Source organism: Triplophysa rosa, linkage group LG12, assembly GCF_024868665.1.
Source record: "Triplophysa rosa linkage group LG12, Trosa_1v2, whole genome shotgun sequence".
NCBI lineage: Eukaryota > Metazoa > Chordata > Actinopteri > Cypriniformes > Nemacheilidae > Triplophysa > Triplophysa rosa.
In genome coordinates, this window is record NC_079901.1 from 9,407,381 (window position 1) to 9,425,850 (window position 18,470).

Here is an 18,470-nt window from a genome sequence, read left to right on the forward strand (position 1 = left end):
TTTGTAACGAAAAAAGGTAATTCTACAATTGCACCTGTTGTTCTGCATTAAATAATAAAAATATAAAGTGTTGAACCCTTTAAAAGCCACTTCCGTCACAAATGATTTCACGATGTTGAGTGAATGCTCTCCACACATAGTATAGCCTATATGCTATTCAAATAATTTTCCTTCAAAACCCGCTCTGCTATTAATGAAAGAAAATGTAGGAGCCTGATAAAAAATGTCCATTTAAAAGAAATGAGGTATAACGAATTCAGAGGGTTTTGCATCTGAACTCTTTATATATATTTGTCGTTATTATTTTAAAACATCTATATAATAACCCCCAAAAGGTTACTTATTTCTTTTATTATTTTAGCTTATTTCTTTGACTTTTGTAAGCATTTCTCTCATTGCTTCTGCCTGTATACCGTCGCCAGTGCGGCTGTTATTGCAGCCGCCAGTCATAAATATTAAACACGTTTAATAATATCTTTAGTGAGGATTACTCGCAAGGACTGGTTCATAAATTCTAAGAATAGAATCATGAGACACTACACACTGAATGATTTTATCAGTGATTCGAAACAATGACTGAGCACAACTGGAATAGACTAGGCACGATTACTGGTCATGACCAAATTCCATTCATAATCATGGTAAAATTGTTAAGTGTGTTCCCAGCTTTAGTTAGACGACATCTTGGTTCTGTGTCAGCCACCGTAGTGCTTTTGAAAGGGAGGGGTGGAGTAAGCCGTTGCTTGCAATTCGCAACCTCACCACTAGATGTCGGTAAAATCTCCACATTGCACCTTTAAACCAAAGGATTGGTCTATATTTTACCCAACCATGGGTTGAAACAACCCAGTGAATGAAGTAACTGTCTGGGTTTTATTATCTATGTGACTTTAAAAAGGTTTTTGACATAATTATAATTTTAAAAAGTATTATCTTTTAGTTGTTTTCGTGGAACCCAATGCAAATTGATGAACACCAGCTCATGGTCTGATAAGGACAGTAATCAGAGCTCTTATAAAGAGGCTGGGTGCTCTGAATTTCCCTCAAGCAACTGCCTGCAGATAATTCTCTAATGGTTTTACATAGGCCCACCTTCTACAGCAAACGTGTGCCTTTTGTCAAATTAAATTTGAAATCCAATTATCAGGCAAAGTCATTTTCAACAAAGGGAGGTGAAGGAAAGAAACAAAGACATCTCTTTCTGTTTGCTCACTTGGATGACTGTGGGTTTAAACAGTATGCCCCATTGATTTTCTTACGCCACCAGTATCACCAAACAGGGAGGCGTAGATGTTTTAAATCTGCTTTTCATACTTTCATCTTCAAATCTGTAATGCTAATGAGCTTTTTCTTGAAATCCATAACCGCTGGCTACATAGCTCAAGCCAAGCCTGTGTTATCCATCACCCCAGTCAACATGATCAACAGAAAGTAAAACTGAAGCAGATTAAATTGTCCATCTGTCCAAATACTAACCGGGCTACACATAACTGAACTGCCAAAATCTGAATTTTAATATTGACAGTGATTCGGAGATACATAGCCGTCCAGTTCAGAGTCTGCATGACAAAACCTCTTTGAACCCGTCAAAATGACATACGAAACTGGTGGATCACAGCCCACAAATGGGTCATAGGTCTGTTTGAAAGTGTCTTAGACAGCAGGAAGAAAACAAAGCTGCATACAAATTATATAGTAAAATGCAGGAGAGCAAATTAAGATGATCAACTTTTTAAAGGGAGATGTTAAAGTCTCGGATGTTAAAGGTTACACATTCAATAATGTTTTATGGTGTTTTGATTTTCTGTGACTTCTAAAACAAATAATTCAGATGCCATCATAAACAAAACTACACGGGATAAAGGAAACAGAGATTCAGAATGTAAAAGCATAGACTGCCATATGTTTTGTCCTGTAAATGATTGACTCTTCTGTCTGAAATCTCACGTTTATGCACTTAATAGCTGTGTATGTCTCATATTCAGCAGCGTAATGCTATATTTAGTCCACGGTTTCATGTGCTAGGCTGTTAAATCACATTTCTGCTGTTTATGCATTTACAAACATTTCCTAGGCAGCATGTGTCATATTAAAAACTGTTGTATAGTGTTTTCCCCATTCAGTTTGTGGTGTTATTATTTAATTATCAAGTTCCAAAGCATACCTGGTTGTACAGTAATGATTGTGACCATTTACTTAAAATCTAAATCTGAAAATAACTGAAATAACATTTCATAAAATGTATTTAATGTTGAATCAATGTTCAATTGGGTGTCCTTAACATCGATTCTGCATTAAATCAATTATATTTACTATCTGGGATGGTGTACTGTAAATGTGGATTGAAATGGCTGAATTTTAAATATAGATTTTCCAATCATTGAGCTACTTAACCCTTCATTGCTCTTGACTTGAAATGTTAAATACTTTGATAGCCCCCCACACACAGTTCAAATAAAGACATCAGGCCAAAGTATTGTTGCAACGATTTTCAATTTTCTTTCAGAAATGTACAGAGCCAAAGCATCATAAGATCACAGACCGTTACAGGTAAAGTACATCTTTTTAATGCTTTTACTGATAGAGAGAGTAACTGCAAGAAAATAGTAGTGAACCTTTTTTATAACCGCGGTACATTACAGTCTAATAACTTCAGAATTGCTGGATTGATTTTCTCGACATCTGTGTACACACCATCTCTGTTACAACAGTATAATGGCACTGAAAAACGATAAGATATTATCTTATGGTAACAAATTAAAAATATAAAAACGATGTAGAAAGTGCCTGGGTTATGTTAAAAAAAGTCTCAAGACTCAATTGATGCAAACATTTTGGAGAGAGCCGTTCGTCATATTCCCCTCTATAGTACGTTTGCAAGATTCAGAATGAGCAAGTTTTTACAAAGCGCAAATCACCGATGCAATGTGTCCGCCAGGTACAGAAAATATCACACAATAATATGCCTATGCAGTCTAGACTGTGACCGTTTCTCTTGGGGATCGTCATAATGGAGATGCCTATATAAACCAGAATCGTCGAGGGAGGGGAATTCATAGCATTTCATCAGCCGGTAGCCCGCCCGGCTGTGCTAAAATGTCAGGGGAGAAACAGAATACTCATAAATGTGGTCTGCTATCCCCGGCTGGCAATGACCCTGGCCTATCATCTGAAGTGATATTTGTTCATCTGTTTGGTTTGGTTGTAAGTGTATGACCATCCAGTGCCTGGGGCGAGCAAGACTTGCTGTCCAGAAGCTCGAAACAGGGCTGGATGATAAGAGCATACACATACTACAAAAGAGTTCTGAGTGCTAGTCAAACACAGAACAACAGCCTCTAATCCAATATTTGCACACTGCCACCATGTTGATTCTGGCACAGGGTTGCAGCGTCTTAATGTAAATGTTGACTATAAAGGACCTGAGGAATATTACTGAGTTTCAATGCTCTTTCTTTAAGATTGTATCAAGTTTACGTAAACCAGTCCATATGGTGTTATTTGCAATCACATATGTTCATGCCAAAGAATAACTATCCATATGGCTCTGTTAGGATTGTAAAGTGGAAATTACCGCAGTGGCAGAAGGGGAATTTGGGCAACTTCATGTCAAGTCAGTCATGGTTCGGAGGTGAGTGTTTCTATTTTATAGTCCACTGTCATGCTAATGTGACATTAACATATGACATCATTACCAAACTGTGTTTGAAACATTTTGAAATGAATGAATCTGCGATTGATACAATATGAGTTTATAGGGAACCTTACAGGGTTCCCATTGTCATTGAAAACTTGAAAAACCAGGCAATGTTGAAAAGTCATTGGAGTTTCAACAGTATCATAGTACTAAACCAGAATAAGTTATACTCACTGAATTTTCAACACGTCATTTCCAAAGTAAGCTTCAGCCTACCGTGAGGAAAATATAAATGAGAGCGATCGCTTGTACAGTATCAATAGTGCGATTTGCTCTCAGGCCTTTACGACTCAAATTGACTAAAGAACAAAGCCAAATAACTGCAATTTTACACACTGAGCACTCGGGGGATTTATATACAGTGTAGCGAGGACTGTGAGCTGTATTATCAGCACTGAAACAGGCCTTGTCGAGTTTAAGCCCCAAGTTGGGCACCAATCCATTTGTAAAATTAGACTCATCCAGTAGCACTCATGTATGAAACCCACTGAAATGCCACAAATACAATCATACGTATAGTGCTTACAGCAGCGACTGATTCTTGTACTAGGGCGGAGGGAGGAATTGTCAGATTGCTACAAATCAAACCTCATCCTCTGGGTTAAAACTTGAAGATTTTTGCAGTTCAAGTGAGAGAGGCTGTCCTCGTTTATGTTAGGGAAAGCCTCTGGTCATATTTATCTTTATTATCAGGGGAGAATGGGAGATAACTTCAAGAGGAGATAAAAGCGTGGAGTGTCGGAGCCGTTGATAAGCTAAACACACTGATGGCTTTCGCACTTAATCTGTGTTTGTGTGGTCACAGGGGAGCACAGATTGAGTCTGTAGAGGTTAGTCACCTATATGGATTCAGAGCGCCCAGAAAAAACGTTGGCAGGGATGAAGTGTTGGTATGTTGTGGTGTAAGTGTGTTGGTATGGTGTAAGTACAGTTGGCGCTCAAACTGGGATGAGTCTGAACCTTGTTATAAGACTTAATGTAACACCATTTATAATGGATGTTTTTTGTTTTGACACTACATATAGCAACAATTTTAATTTTTTGCCTCACTGAACTTTTGAACGATTTGAGAAATGGTAAAATCAATGATATGGAATCTTTGCAGATGGGAAGCATATGGACTAAATATTTTGGCCAAAATCTTAAAATTGCATCTGATTCATATTTTTGCAACAGATGCAAGATTTCAAATCTGTCTGTATGTGTAGTTGGTTTAGTGATACAAAGATGGACATGGTTTCCTTTTTAAAACTTCAGCTACTGTCGGAGGTTTAGTTTTATTAGACACCATTACTGGGCACGTCTCTTCTTGTTTCTCGCATGGCATTCAAAACATTTTCAGCAGGATATTGATTAAACTGTTTGTGTGTCTTTCTGCACATCCTGTTATACAGTACATAGCTATTGATTTCAGTACACTGCTTTAGGGACTACCAACGATTTTATCTAACAAGTGTAGAGTTATCAGTAGTGTCATAGGTTGCAATTTCAGTTCTGAAGACGAAAAGGCTAAGAATTGAAACAACTGAAACAGAAAAACAACATACATTTACATTAAGCATGAATCCAGCCCCACCCCCCACATCCCGTTCAAAAAATGTACACAATCTGCTCACTTATAACAGTGAGAGAACACAACGCGATACGGTCCAGTGTCACTCACATGAAGGAGATTCAAACCAGAGCAAAATGTACATGTTCGTAACATCTACTTAGACCTTAATCAACTAAATTTGTTTTTTGCAAGATTATTAAGCAATTTAAAAATAAATCTAGCACAAGTTCAATGGCATTTTATGAATTGTAAGGTTGCATTTGAAGCAATATAATTTAACTTCACATTACAGGACGGTACATAGTGTTTCTTTGTTTAAACATCATTATTTCCAAGTGCATTATCCACACCAAATCCTTCCAAAAATAATGCTGTATAAAGCTTAAGTGTGTCATTTCTTGCCACGTTAAAGAACTAAAATATGCAAAGACCAGTTTATAAGTATGCTATTTGTAGGATGATTATCCCAAAATGTGTAAACATTGCGTCTCTGTGGTGCTATGAACAGATTGCTGTACACATTACACATAGGCATTCTGACCAGCCCGATACTTCAACATTGGCTCAATCAAAACAGATAACCCTGTTTGTCCAATGGCATTCAAGAAACCTGGTTATTATCTGCAATTCTATTGGATGACTCTGGTGGTACATAGAATACACACTTCAGCTTTAAAAAACAGTGGAACGCGTCTCCTCTCATATTTGACCTTCAAAAGGTCCACTCGAGGCAAAGTAGAAAAAATTACATTATCCCAAATCGAACAGTCAATGAATTTAAACCATAATGCTAAGATGTTGATTATAAAGAATGTCCATGAAGAAATAAGGAAGGAAAGATCAACACAGTATACAACTATAGGCTATATTTGAATAGTAAACCAACAGCTCAGAATCTTTCTCACGTTATTGTCAGGTGAACCTATTCTCAGAAAGGCGAGAGTTCAACGATTTTGACTGACGTTAGTTATATCATTGTCTACACGTTGTCCTTTTGTTCTGCTTTCCTTTTGTTTCGCCAGCTGTGGTAAAGGAGTGGCATTGAGAAATCTTACATACTGTACAACTTTGACAGTTGTGCTTAAATGTACAGGAGCAAAAGAGCATTGTCCTCTAGTGAAGAGTCTGTAGCCTTCATCAGCTCTTTTCAAAAACCTCATCGATGGCATTTTGTTGCTATGTGTTTTCTCTGGAGGTTAGACATCCAGAGCTGTTACAAAGTCACTGGAACTACAAGCAAGGACACTGGTTGAGATCCTTCTTTCTACGTTGGCAAGTAACATCACTGTGGCACACGGTTGTTTAAGGGAAGTTTTAGGCCCAGATGTTCAGGCCGTTGGGAAAGTCTGTGGGCTCAAGCAGGGATCTGAATACGGTAAGGCTTCTCAGAGCAGTTAAATAACATTTGGAAAGAAGTCGTAAAGAAACAGTATGGAAGAGAAGTAGGGGGAAATGATAGAGTGTGCTGGATGTGCTTGAACAAGTTCCTTATTTGTGTCCTTGAAGGTTTCCAACCCCCTTCGGCCAAACCCAGTGCTGGACTCCTCATTCTGTCTTCTGTCCGAGCAGCCCAGGTCAGACATGGGTCTGCATGCGTTTCTGCAGAGGCCGTGTGAGGTCCGAGTTCTGCGATGAAGATTGAGAGTAATGGGATGATGATGAGGCGGAGGCCTTGCTGTCTTTGTCGAACTGCACGTAGCCGTCCTGCTTGCTGTAACTGCTTACGCTGCTGTCACACTGTGTGTCCAGGAACGAGCTGGAGTCGCTCATCGATCCCCGCTGGAACTCTCTCTCGCACAACTCGATGGAACTGCTTCCCATGCCCAGCACGAACCGTTGGCTGTAGTCGTACAGGCGGTTGGGCCCAGCACCCAAGGTAGAGTAGATGTTGGTGAAGGACATTCCTGTGGGGACACGCTGTTTGCCGGTGGTGGCAGTGCCTGGATCTCTGCGAATCTCTGTGGTCTGGTTCCCTGCCAGATTGATGGTCGGGGTGCCATGATGCTCCTTGAAGGTGTTGACGCTGTAGTATCCATTAGTTGGATCCTGTAAAGATGCAGCAGTGAACATAAAACACATCAATGAGAATGTGTGCAGAACTCAATCAGACTGAATTCTTTCATTTTAAAGAGAAACAGATTTCTAGAGATCAATAGGAGGGAAGACGGTTATGCATACCCTTTTACAGTATAGCTGGATAGAAGATGAACAAAAGTTAAATAGTTATTAAAAATAGCTGTTGGATAGATAGCTGGAAGGAAGATGGATTCTTTAGTAGATTATTTGAATTGCTCACTTTGTTAACTTCAGAGATGATCTTTCATTCACTAAACCATGTATTATATGCCAGTTGCTTATATAGTTACCGACCACAGTTTTTATTACTGTATTTGACAAAAAGGAGGCGTGCTTGGCGACTCCAGCAGTTTAATCTCATCACTTTAAATGGACCCTTAAAGGGATAGTTCACCTGAAAATAACAATTCTTTCATCATGTCATTCAAAACCTATGACTCTTTCTTCAGGGTCAAACACAAAAGAAGATATTTTGAGAAATGTTTTAGTGGTTTTGTGTTTATACAAAGGAAGTCAACGGGGGCTAATGTTGTTTGGTTACCAATATTCTTCAAAATATCTTATTTTGTGTTCTTTAGATACAGTATATAACATGAGTAAATGATGAAAGAATCACTTTAAAATCAAAACATGCTGTTATAATCTGGAACATACTTTGTGGTATTTAAAAGGTAAAATAATGTATTTTAGCTATAAGATTATGTACCTCTTCATTGGGCAAAAAACGCAAGGGACAGTTTGCTGTACATTGTTCATCTGTTTAGTATTATTGCCATCTTTAGTAATAACATCACAATGTTATCCTACTGTAGGCTAATTATGCAATATTTCATGATACATAAACTCATATTATTACAATAATTGTTATGTATCTACATCTTTAATTAGACTTAGAGTAACTTTTTTGTTTGGTGAGAAAACAGAAATAATTAAAAGAACTCGATGCCATGACTGCTGTTGTTGTTTTGGTGCTATAAAGGCACTGTTAATAAGAAGCAGAACAGCAACCCAAAGCCGGGGACATGAATGCCATTTTAAGAGTGTGAGGGCCAGATCTCACGGGGTAATCACCGTTCTCTATGACAACTTGAAAAAGGCGATGTCAGTTGTGTTATCAGACGACAGGGACAGCGACACTGTATCCATGCGGGGTTGTCCCTCTTCACACGGCTTATTTTACACATGTGAAGAGGGAATGATTCCCTTAGAGAACAGACTTTAGGAACTGTGAATCTGCACATAAAGAAATCGTTTTTATTATTTTGAGCAACTGCTGTGTGGTTAACTGTGGGATCACATGTTGTTAAAACTAATTGTTGTTTGTGCTCGCATTGAAATTGGTGGAATTGTCAATTTGAGTCAGAAAACTCATTTAATGATTAGTCCAAATATGTAAAGGATAATTGTAAGTGTTAATAGGTTTTAAATGATTTTGTTTTTAAATAAATAATTGGTTTTGGCTAGACACAAATTTCAATATCCATCTTCTAAGCAATTTCCTGACATAAACTATGAACCCTCGTTATAAAACCATAACCATTTCAGTTAATGCATAACTGATTATTGAAACTATTTAAACACATTCATAAAGCAGTTTGCTGGCTTCTTACAGTAATTTCAACCTAAATCAATGTTTCATATCCATCATTTGGTTATATATTTGATATGTAATGGTTTATCATAATTGCAAAATAAACAAGTATTTGTAATTTTATACAAAATAAACAAAACGGCAAACCCAACAGTTGCACATACTTTTCTCTGTACGGATAGTTCACCCAAAAATCTGAACTTCTTCATCACTATTCCCCTTGTGTCATTCCATAACTGTATGACTTTCTGTCTTGTGAACAACACAAAAGAAGATATTTTGAAGAATGTTGAAGGGATATTTCACCCAAAAATTACAATTAACCCTTTTACTCACCCTCGAGGCATGTTGTTTGTATATGACTTTCTTTCATTTAGAATAATACAGTCGGAGTTGTAATTCCATGTACTGTATGCTGGCTCTTTCAAGCTTTAGAATGGAAGTGAATGATGGACGAGACTAAGTTCGAGACTAAGATGTCTAACTTCTGTTGTCCGTCAGCCGCACGTGCATGTGACGCGGACATGTCGTAAGCTCTGGTTTTTAGAAAAATGCCACGTTAATCACTGGATCTTACGACATGCGCTATACATACGGAACTTACGCTATCCACTCATGCACGCACGGCTGACGGACAACGGAAGTTAGACATTATCCTTAATAAAGTTGTCAATATGGATTTTGATCTTAAACAAACGCATCGATTCGCGTCAGAAGGCCTTTATTAACCCCACGGAGCCGGGTCGAGCAGTTTGCTGACTGATGGATGCACTTTTTGGAGCTTTAAAAACTCATCCAATATTCACTCCCATTCTAAAGCTTTGAATAGCCAGCATACTTGGAATTACAACTCCGACTACATTCTTCTGAAAGAAGGAAGTCATGTACAGTACAAATAAGATGCCTCGAGGGTGAGTAAAACATGGGGAAATTGTCATTTTTGGGTGAAACATCCCTTTAACAACCAACATTTCTGTAATGAAAGTCCCATTGACATTGTATGGACACAAAACCACTCAGACTTTTTTTAAAAGTATCGTTGTTGGATAAAGTATGCGGTTTTATATGTGAGGGTGAAGAGTATTTTATTTGTGGATCAACTATCCCTTTAAGAGATTATTTAATTTACAGATTGAAATTTTTGTTAAAATAGTGGAGGCTTTCAGTTTCATATATCAAGCATCTGTTGTTCTTGCATCACTTCCTGTATTTTTCATGGAGGCCTACAGTACCTTGATGTGTTGGTACTCCTTCTCTTCCTCCTGAAGGACCTCCAGTTGCTTCAGAACCGACTCCTGCTGAAACTCTCCTCGCTCAATCTGTGGTAAACAACAGGGCTTTGCATTACTCGCTCTCCTCCTCCAATCTCCCTTTGCAGCTTTACTCCAAAACGCTTAATGATATTCCACAGAATTGACAATTTTCCATGAATATTTTTCATGTCATTAGCAAAACCTCTTTTTTTTTGTGCCCAACGTCTTTGTCTTCTGTTATGTTTTACATCTTGAGATACAGACAGAATTGATTCTGGGCCTTTGAGGCGTGCGTGGCGGTGAGTGAAATATCCACAGACGCTTTTGTGTGTTTTGACGAAAGTTCACTGAGGCTTGGAGGAAAAAAGGTGCCGGTATCTCCACGCCATGCCTGTGTCCTCCCGGGAATTAAGGACTGAATATAGACCTGCAGGCCAGCAGGGTGCCTACACTTATGTTACATTATTCATGACTTTGACGTTAGTTAGCGGTGGCGAGGGAGATGTGGGGATGATTAGCATTCATTAGCTACGGATGTGACAGGGACTAGCATAATAAGCTAGCTAGATGATTTGGGGGTGCTGATGGGGTAATGTTGAGGGGTGTTTATCATGTTCTCTATGTGACTCACCATGAGCTGTTTCATGGTGGAGTGCTCTTCGTTTTCCCTGGCTGCGTTGTGATCCTTGTGCACGATTTCAACGCGTATGTCATTCTTGGCTGATACCACACCTTTGAGGTCTGAGAGAAAAGCATGTGTTACTCCGGTGTTGTCATTTATTATGATGTGATATATTACAAAGCATGAAATCTATATCATGCCACTACACATTGCCTTAACAACAGGCCCTAAAAAGTAACGCTGCCTTCAAGTCATGTCGGAACGATTGTATTTACGAGCGCATATGAACGCTACCGCAGTGTTGTATTTACTAGAGGTAACTTTTCTAGATACTTTCCAACTTAAGGGTGAATTAAAGAATCGGATCAAAAAAGTTTGTACCTACTTCGTAACAATGTTTAGTATATTTAAGGCCACAGGCAATCTACCATCATTTTTTAGACCTCGTGTACTGCCGAGAAATCAAGTTCATATTTACGTTTAAGCAAAACAACATTTAGAAAAAGTTGCATTTTTGATAATGATAATCTCTATTTTTTATCACAGTTTTGTCATGCTGTCAGTCTTTCACATTGCTGATGGATGACTTTATGTCACTCCTGAGGTTTGATTTCATTGAAATTCAACAGACACTGTACTGGAATGACCACAATACATCTAGAAATGCTGATGACATTACAATTCGGAATGATCTCTTAATTTTTTCTGCAGCTTTTTCTAGGGCATTGATACAATAATTATTACTACATCATGTTTACTAAGTAGAGTACAGTGTAAAGTATTCTTAATAAAATGAACTTATACTTTTCTGTAAGGGGTGGCAACACTAGAATAAAATATACAGATAACATGGCAATAACATGCATAACATTCCTAATATCGTCCCAACCAAAATCACACAAAATGTTTAATTACAATCTCCAAACTCGTAAATAAAAACTTTCCAGTAGGACTTGAAGGCACCACACACCAAAGATAAGAGGAACCCTAAAGGAACATCACAGGAGTACTGTATATTGACGCATTGAAGAACAATGTTTATTGATAAGTTGTGACGGTCGGGTTGCAGGTCTTACTTTCTGTCTTAATTTTGCTGGCAAGTTCTCTCTGTTGAGCACAGATGGAGGTGGGCAGTGTAGGCATAACCAGGTGAGCGTCTTCTGTGGCATACAACAACAACATGCTCAACGCTATGAATGTCACAAATGTACCTGTCTGACGCTAACCTGAGACTGTACATGGATGCGCTGCTTTCTCTTCTGATCATGAGAGGATGGTCGTGGTAAACGGAACACAAATGGAAAAGGACCTCTCAGGGTTGGATTCACGAAGTATGTTTGCAAACACGTTTTTTTGTTCTTTAGTGACTGGTTAACTAAAGGAATTACGGTTATTATGTAACGGCGTATATGTGCGTAAGCCAAGAGCAATTTATACAGGAAATTGAAACCACTTTGTTTTGCCTTGCCGGGACTGTACAGCATCACTGTGTGATTGCATTCAGACACCTGAATCAGCTCTTTAAAAAGGCCAAAATGCGATCAGATATGTGCACATCTGAATATATAATGCGCTTCTTCAGCACTTGACGAATTACAGCTGCCACGATCAAAAGAAAAATGTAAACAAAAAACTCTCTTAAATAATCATTTCGCGTGCCATCTGCTTTCTAGCGCAACATTAATTGCGGTTTTGTGTTTAAGGTGCAATCGATAACAAGCCAAGTTTACACAAAAAGTAAATGCGCAAGTGCCTAAAATAACGTTGTTTAGTTAGTGTTAACAAGGGCCAACACTTGTAAGGTCAGGGTAAACGATTGTTTTCAGTTCAACACTGCACCCAAAAGCGACGTGACTGTTTAGTGAATTCAACCTAGAGGCTCGACACAAAGAAAGATACACAAATAAAGGCTCGGTTTCTGTGAAGTGACATGAACAGCCTAACACCCTGACTCTGACTGAGGAGCACTTAGCGTGTTCCAGAGATGGACATGCAGGAACACTATTGGCCGGGAGGTACATACTTCTTTGAGAGCGCGTGCAACAGAACGCTCCGATGGTTCCCATGAGGACGATGAAAGCAACGAACGCTCCAACTGCCACACCGATGATCACAGCAACAGGGAGGGAGTCTGTTGGAAAAACAAAACATAGCCTTGTACAATAACACAGCATGGGCGGGATTGGAGGACAAAAAGCTTTAACCAGCTTAAGTTGGTTTGCAAGCCTATCTTTCTCCCAACCTGGCCAAGCTGGCCTATGACTGGTCTAGCCGGTCACCCAGTCTGGCCCAAAACCTGTGAAGACCAGCAAACCAGCTTAGGCTGGTTTAAGCTGTTTGTTTCAGCAGGACGGCACCTTCATTCCCTCGTGAAAATATTTCCTGTCTACAAATGAGAACGTCAGATGTTTGGCAAAGAAACAATGGCACTTCAAAGGCGTCACATCAGAGGAACCAGCACAGACAATTAACACCTCCATCACGTTCTAGTAAAAGCACAGTTACCTTCACATGACGCTTTGCTGATATTCCAATTATCACACGTTTAACCCATGTCATGCACCTAACATTGCAGTCATGAGTCTTTTTCATTTACATGCAACAACAGATAGGACGCATGATAGTGAAAAATGAGTATCTTTAGTTGGTGCTCTTTTATTTTACTGTTTAATTTGTGAATTATTAGTGCCCTTGTTGGTATGTTTAAAGCAAAAGATTGAACCCAGACTCGTCAACCAAATGGTAATGAGTCAGACAATGAGCTGTACCAACACAGTTAATTACCGCCTGCCAGTATAAACGAAACATTTTGACTCATGCATCACCACAGTTTATGCCCATTAATACTTTCATTACCGTATTCATGTATTCAAAAAACAAACAAGATAAAAACAAATCAGCAATACAACAATCATTAAATGATCAGCGAAGTGAGACATTTCTAGTCCACTGGAATACATATAGAAGACATGTAAATACAGCCATGAAAGGAGAGTTGTGTTGAGAGATACGTTTTAAGAAATGCTCAACAGAGAAATGAAATCTCTGCATTAAAGCTGCAAATTAAAGAGTGCTAAGGGTTTGTTAATAAATGTATATGATTTATTAGGCTTGCAGTTAAATGTGCAATTATTATCATTTCACTAAAGTGCTGAATAAAAATTGTGCATCAAAAATGGAACAAAAACGTACAGAGATTAAAGTGATTTAAATAAGACTTGCTAATCACATTCATATGCATAAATTATATACAAAGTAATGCAGAAAAATTACATTGGCCGTTTTTAGCGTTCCCGAAAACAGACATTATTATAAAAGAGGCTACAGATCCCACACAGCATGTGACATCACAGTGATGTCACATCCAGTATGGAATAAATGAGGCTAACCTGTGCTAATAACGATAATCAATAATAATCAATAATAATTAGCTTGTTGTGTTTGCTACAATTAATGATTATTTTATTCTTTGAGTCTCAACCCTTTCCTGGAATACTTGATTCGGATTGGCTAGTCGCAACATTCCAGGGTCTTTTATTCCCTGATAACAACCGCTCAAAACTGATAACACAGGGTCATCAGGGTACTGTGAGATATCAGTTTCAATCCATTTAAATACACCTAATTAATAACATAAGATTACACATTACACAAATTCCACAGTCGTCTCGTTGTGCCTTGTGAACCTTGTGTCTTTCCTTAAAACCGATCAATATTTAAATCAATCTTTCCTGTCCAATAATTTACTTATGAGGTAAGTTGTAAGCCGCGTACAGTAATAAGCATGATAATATACAGCTAGCCGCTTGTTTTCACAAAATAAACCCCTTCGGAGATTTAAGACCCGATCACCCTGTCAGGGTTTATTCTGAAATGACCCCTTACTCAAACTTTTAACAACAACGCGCTCCATTTTTAATAATGTGTTTTAAAATGTTTTAAATAATCAAAAATCGCGTATCACCGTACAGACCACTACTCTACCACAGACGTTTTAGAGAAGAGAAGGTGAAACCTGGCGGACCTTGGCTCCCACCTTGTTCCTTGAGACGAATGATCTCTGTATCGGATCCGAAGCTGTTCCAGGCGGTGCAGTTGTAGATGGTCTGGAAGTCAGCGGGCACAATGTTGCTCATGGTGAGGGTGGACAGCACTCCATCATCGGTGCTCACTGTCTCCACCGTGTAGCGACCTGACGTCCCAGACTCCAGGACGGTCTCCTTCCATGACCAGGCCTGATGAAGAACACAAGAAACTTTGTTGAAGAAACCTTGAAGACAATTTAGTAGCATTCAATAAATATTTTTGATCTACAATGAGAGCTGGTCTATCCATCAGATTAAAGAAAACTCTGTTTGCTTTCAACTACCTTTACAAGTTATTACCGGTTGTTCCAGACCACAGCGGAAGTCTTTCCCATTCGACTGACATTTAAAAACAGCGTGGTAATAAAAGTAAAGTCAGATGAGTGCACAAAGATTAGTACCTACTGTATGCATTTCTATGTACGCCGCCACAAACACAAGAGCGAGCAATGAATGAGAAATTGGCCCGGAGAGGAGACAGTTTATCTAAGAGTGGTAAATCCTAATTGGATCTGTGGTAACAGGGCATAAGCATGCATTAAATGAGAAATTAAGGGTGTAAGCCTGCCATGTCTAATACTCGTTCACTCATCGAGAGGAAACAAATGATTCGAGATGCAATTTCACTTATTAAACAGATCGTAACTCATGGGCGTTGTGCATTATTGGACCGTGTTTACTGAGTCTAATGGAGTCACACGAGCCGCGTGACAACGGCAACCGCCTACACAACAGCTGCAATCCTGTCTGAGCTGAGTCAAAGAGAGACTCGAGGAACTCACAATGCGGTCCGGGGGTGGTGTGCTACGGATGAAACATTTGATTTGTCCCTTTTCCCCGTGAGGAGCCTGATGAGTCTGTGTGCTGGAGATGGTTGGAGGTCCTGAAGAGACAGAGAGAGAGAGGTTATAACCAGACGTTTCTGCTGATTTGTTCCCAGTACGCAAAAGCGTAATCAAAACGGTTAACGGCAGGACACTTGAGAGGAGACTGCATGCATATCTGTTCGAAGAAATCCATTTAATCTAAATCAATACAAGGAAGTTAGATGCATTCTTTTATCTGTTGGACGTTTGACAGTATTTCCGGCACCAGTGTATTCCATCTAAGCGCTCACATTATTTATGCATTTCCTGTGTCTTAAATGAGTTACTCAAGTATGAGACACGGGGAAGTGGAGTAAAATGCATTTCCCCTCTCTTTCTCTCGCTCCTCGATGCGTTTATCAAGTGAATCTTGTGCATCAATAATAAGACTTATTTGCGAAGTGTGTTTACTCGATAGTTCACTCAAAGTGAACATTCCTTCATTTTTTCACCCTCGTATCATTACAGACCTGTTTGACTTTCTTTATTCTCCAGAACACAAAAGAAGACCGTTTAAAGAGCGCTGGTAACCAAACAACATTGACCCCCATTGACTTCCATTGTGTGGACACAAAACCACCCTGTGTTCCACAGAAGAACGAAAGTGACACAGGTTTGAACAACATGCGGGTAAATAAATGGCAGAATTTGTATTTTACCATCACTTTAAATACGCACTGCGCAGCACTATGCAAGAGCATGTAGCCCGGGTTAAATTAGAAACAGGTTTACACCAAAATGTCGTAAGCTAAAGTGGTGCCACACATATGACACAATATAAAAAAAAATCTATTAATTCTGTTGGCCCACACTTTGAGAGAGGTGTAAAACTTCAATCGAGGAGGCCAATCACATCTGTAGGATGACACAGCTCAGAACTGCCAATCAAGCGCGCCGGTGAGATCTTACAGTGCCGTGATAGAAATTTGGCATTAAAGGAAGAGAGCCGCATTGTGTTGGGTTTGAATGGAGAGACCGTTAAAGGAGTCTCCTGTGGGCTGGTCTATTTAAGAGTTGTGGTAAGGGTGAGGGCGCGAAGGTCTGCTCTTCATTTCCAATCTTGAAAAGAACTGATTTATGGCAGGCCGATGTCTCCTGGGGAGATAAGAGTCGACGTGCCAACTGCTAGTCGTTTTCTATGGACGGCAATCAGAACCGTGCCAATGGCAGAGAAATGTTATTTTGAAGAGATAACGGCCCAGAGTGTGTCTTGTTTGATTTCAACTGAGAGGCCTTGAACTTTGAACTCCGCCGGCTCACTGAGTTTCCAAAATTGCTCAAAACATGCGAGGGCGCAAAGTAAAGGGTAACTAATGTTTCTTAAGAGCATCTTTTTGTTTAATGGGTTAGCAACCTCAATTCTGCCAAACACACACAGAAATGAAAACCAATCGACCAATCAAGGATCTGCCAATCATATGCGACGGTGTCTCTCGGCTGATTCGTAATTGCAGTTTATTAACTGTCTCTTATTAGAATAAATTAGCATGTTGATGAGAATCAGGCAGATGGAGATGTTGTGAGGGAAATATCAGGCCGGTGGAGAGAAATGCTACGATTCACACCTCTTCATTAGACGCTAGCGCTGAGATACCTCGCGCTAATGCGAGCAGGATAGGACGTGATAAAGCCTGGCGTGTGTGCATGTTTGTGTGTGTTTGCATGTGTGCGGTAAATACATTCAGATCATCCCCTGCTGGTAGAGGTAAGGCCGGGGCTTGGTGGCTCAGAAGAATCAGCCCATGGATCAGGCTCTAAATGAGGAATATAATTAGATAGCTTTATCACTCATCCTCAGAATGCCGGGTTTAAGGGACTCCTTAGGGAATGAAAAGGCTGTAGGCTGGGTGAGAGAGAGAGAGACAGAGTGCAATGATTGTAGGGCGGAGGCTTGCGGCAGCAGGTGGCGTACAACAGTTATGATGAATAAATTAGCATAGGGCGGCACTGAAGTGACTTCATTTCAAGCACCGTTCATGCATCTCTGTCTGCCCGGCAGCCATCTTGACATGCAGATTTATATTGATATATCCACATAATAGTAGGGATGCATGCACAAGTTGAATGTCTTGGGGGGACACACGATCGAAAAGGGACAAGGCAGGGGGGCGCCATATCTCTGAAAGGGTTTAGAGGGGGGCGTGAACATAAAAAGGTTGTGAGTCTCCTAGCCTGACCAGTTGACAAGTGGCCAAAACCAAAAAGTAGACTAGCTTGAAAAGTAGTATAATTTACTAAAACTTTTTAAACATTTCTGTTTATTGACATCAAATAGAATATGTCTAAATAATACAAAAAAATATTGAATAATTCAATTACATTTAAATATAAAAAAACTAAATTCAAATTAGAAATGAAGCCACAGACTGGAACAAGCTGAGGCACTAAAAGTATTTACTGAACATGAATAAAATATAAACTAAAATAAAATTATTAAAAATGATATAGCAATATAAAAAATGAAGCAATGGCAAACGCACATAGCAAAATCGCTAAAAATTAAACAAAATTTATTTAATTTTATTTAATTTAATTAAAATTAAAACCAAAAAAGTAAATGAATAAAAGCTTGTTGAAAATATTCACAAAAACTGCTAAAAAGATATTTTCAGATTTAGGTATTTTCTGATTCAAAATCAGAAAAAATAGTACACACATTTTCAGGATAAAAAAACCAAAAAATAGTTTTTGACTAATTGGCGAACTTTCCTTTTTATGACCACAA

General features: G+C 39.0%; 1 protein-coding gene across 5 annotated transcripts in view; it reads right to left on the bottom strand.

The window, feature by feature from the left end:
- Window positions 1–2,484: 2,484 nt before the first annotated feature.
- The window catches only part of kirrel3b (kirre like nephrin family adhesion molecule 3b), a 192,868-nt gene continuing 176,882 nt past the window's right edge, over window positions 2,485–18,470 (bottom strand). Inside the window, exons 10-16 of one of the 5 annotated variants that reach the window (XM_057348183.1) lie at window positions 15,662–15,762; window positions 14,819–15,029; window positions 12,818–12,925; window positions 11,871–11,951; window positions 10,804–10,913; window positions 10,152–10,238; window positions 2,485–7,298 (exon numbers count right to left, since the gene is read on the bottom strand). In XM_057348183.1, the coding sequence (XP_057204166.1) occupies window positions 6,828–7,298; window positions 10,152–10,238; window positions 10,804–10,913; window positions 11,871–11,951; window positions 12,818–12,925; window positions 14,819–15,029; window positions 15,662–15,762 (1,169 nt within the window). In that variant the 3' untranslated portion in view covers window positions 2,485–6,827. Of the gene's footprint in view, window positions 7,299–10,151; window positions 10,239–10,803; window positions 10,914–11,870; window positions 11,955–12,817; window positions 12,926–14,818; window positions 15,030–15,661; window positions 15,763–18,470 lie in introns of all 5 variants that reach the window. The other 4 variants (XM_057348181.1, XM_057348184.1, XM_057348185.1 and 1 more) reach the window with 4 other exon arrangements.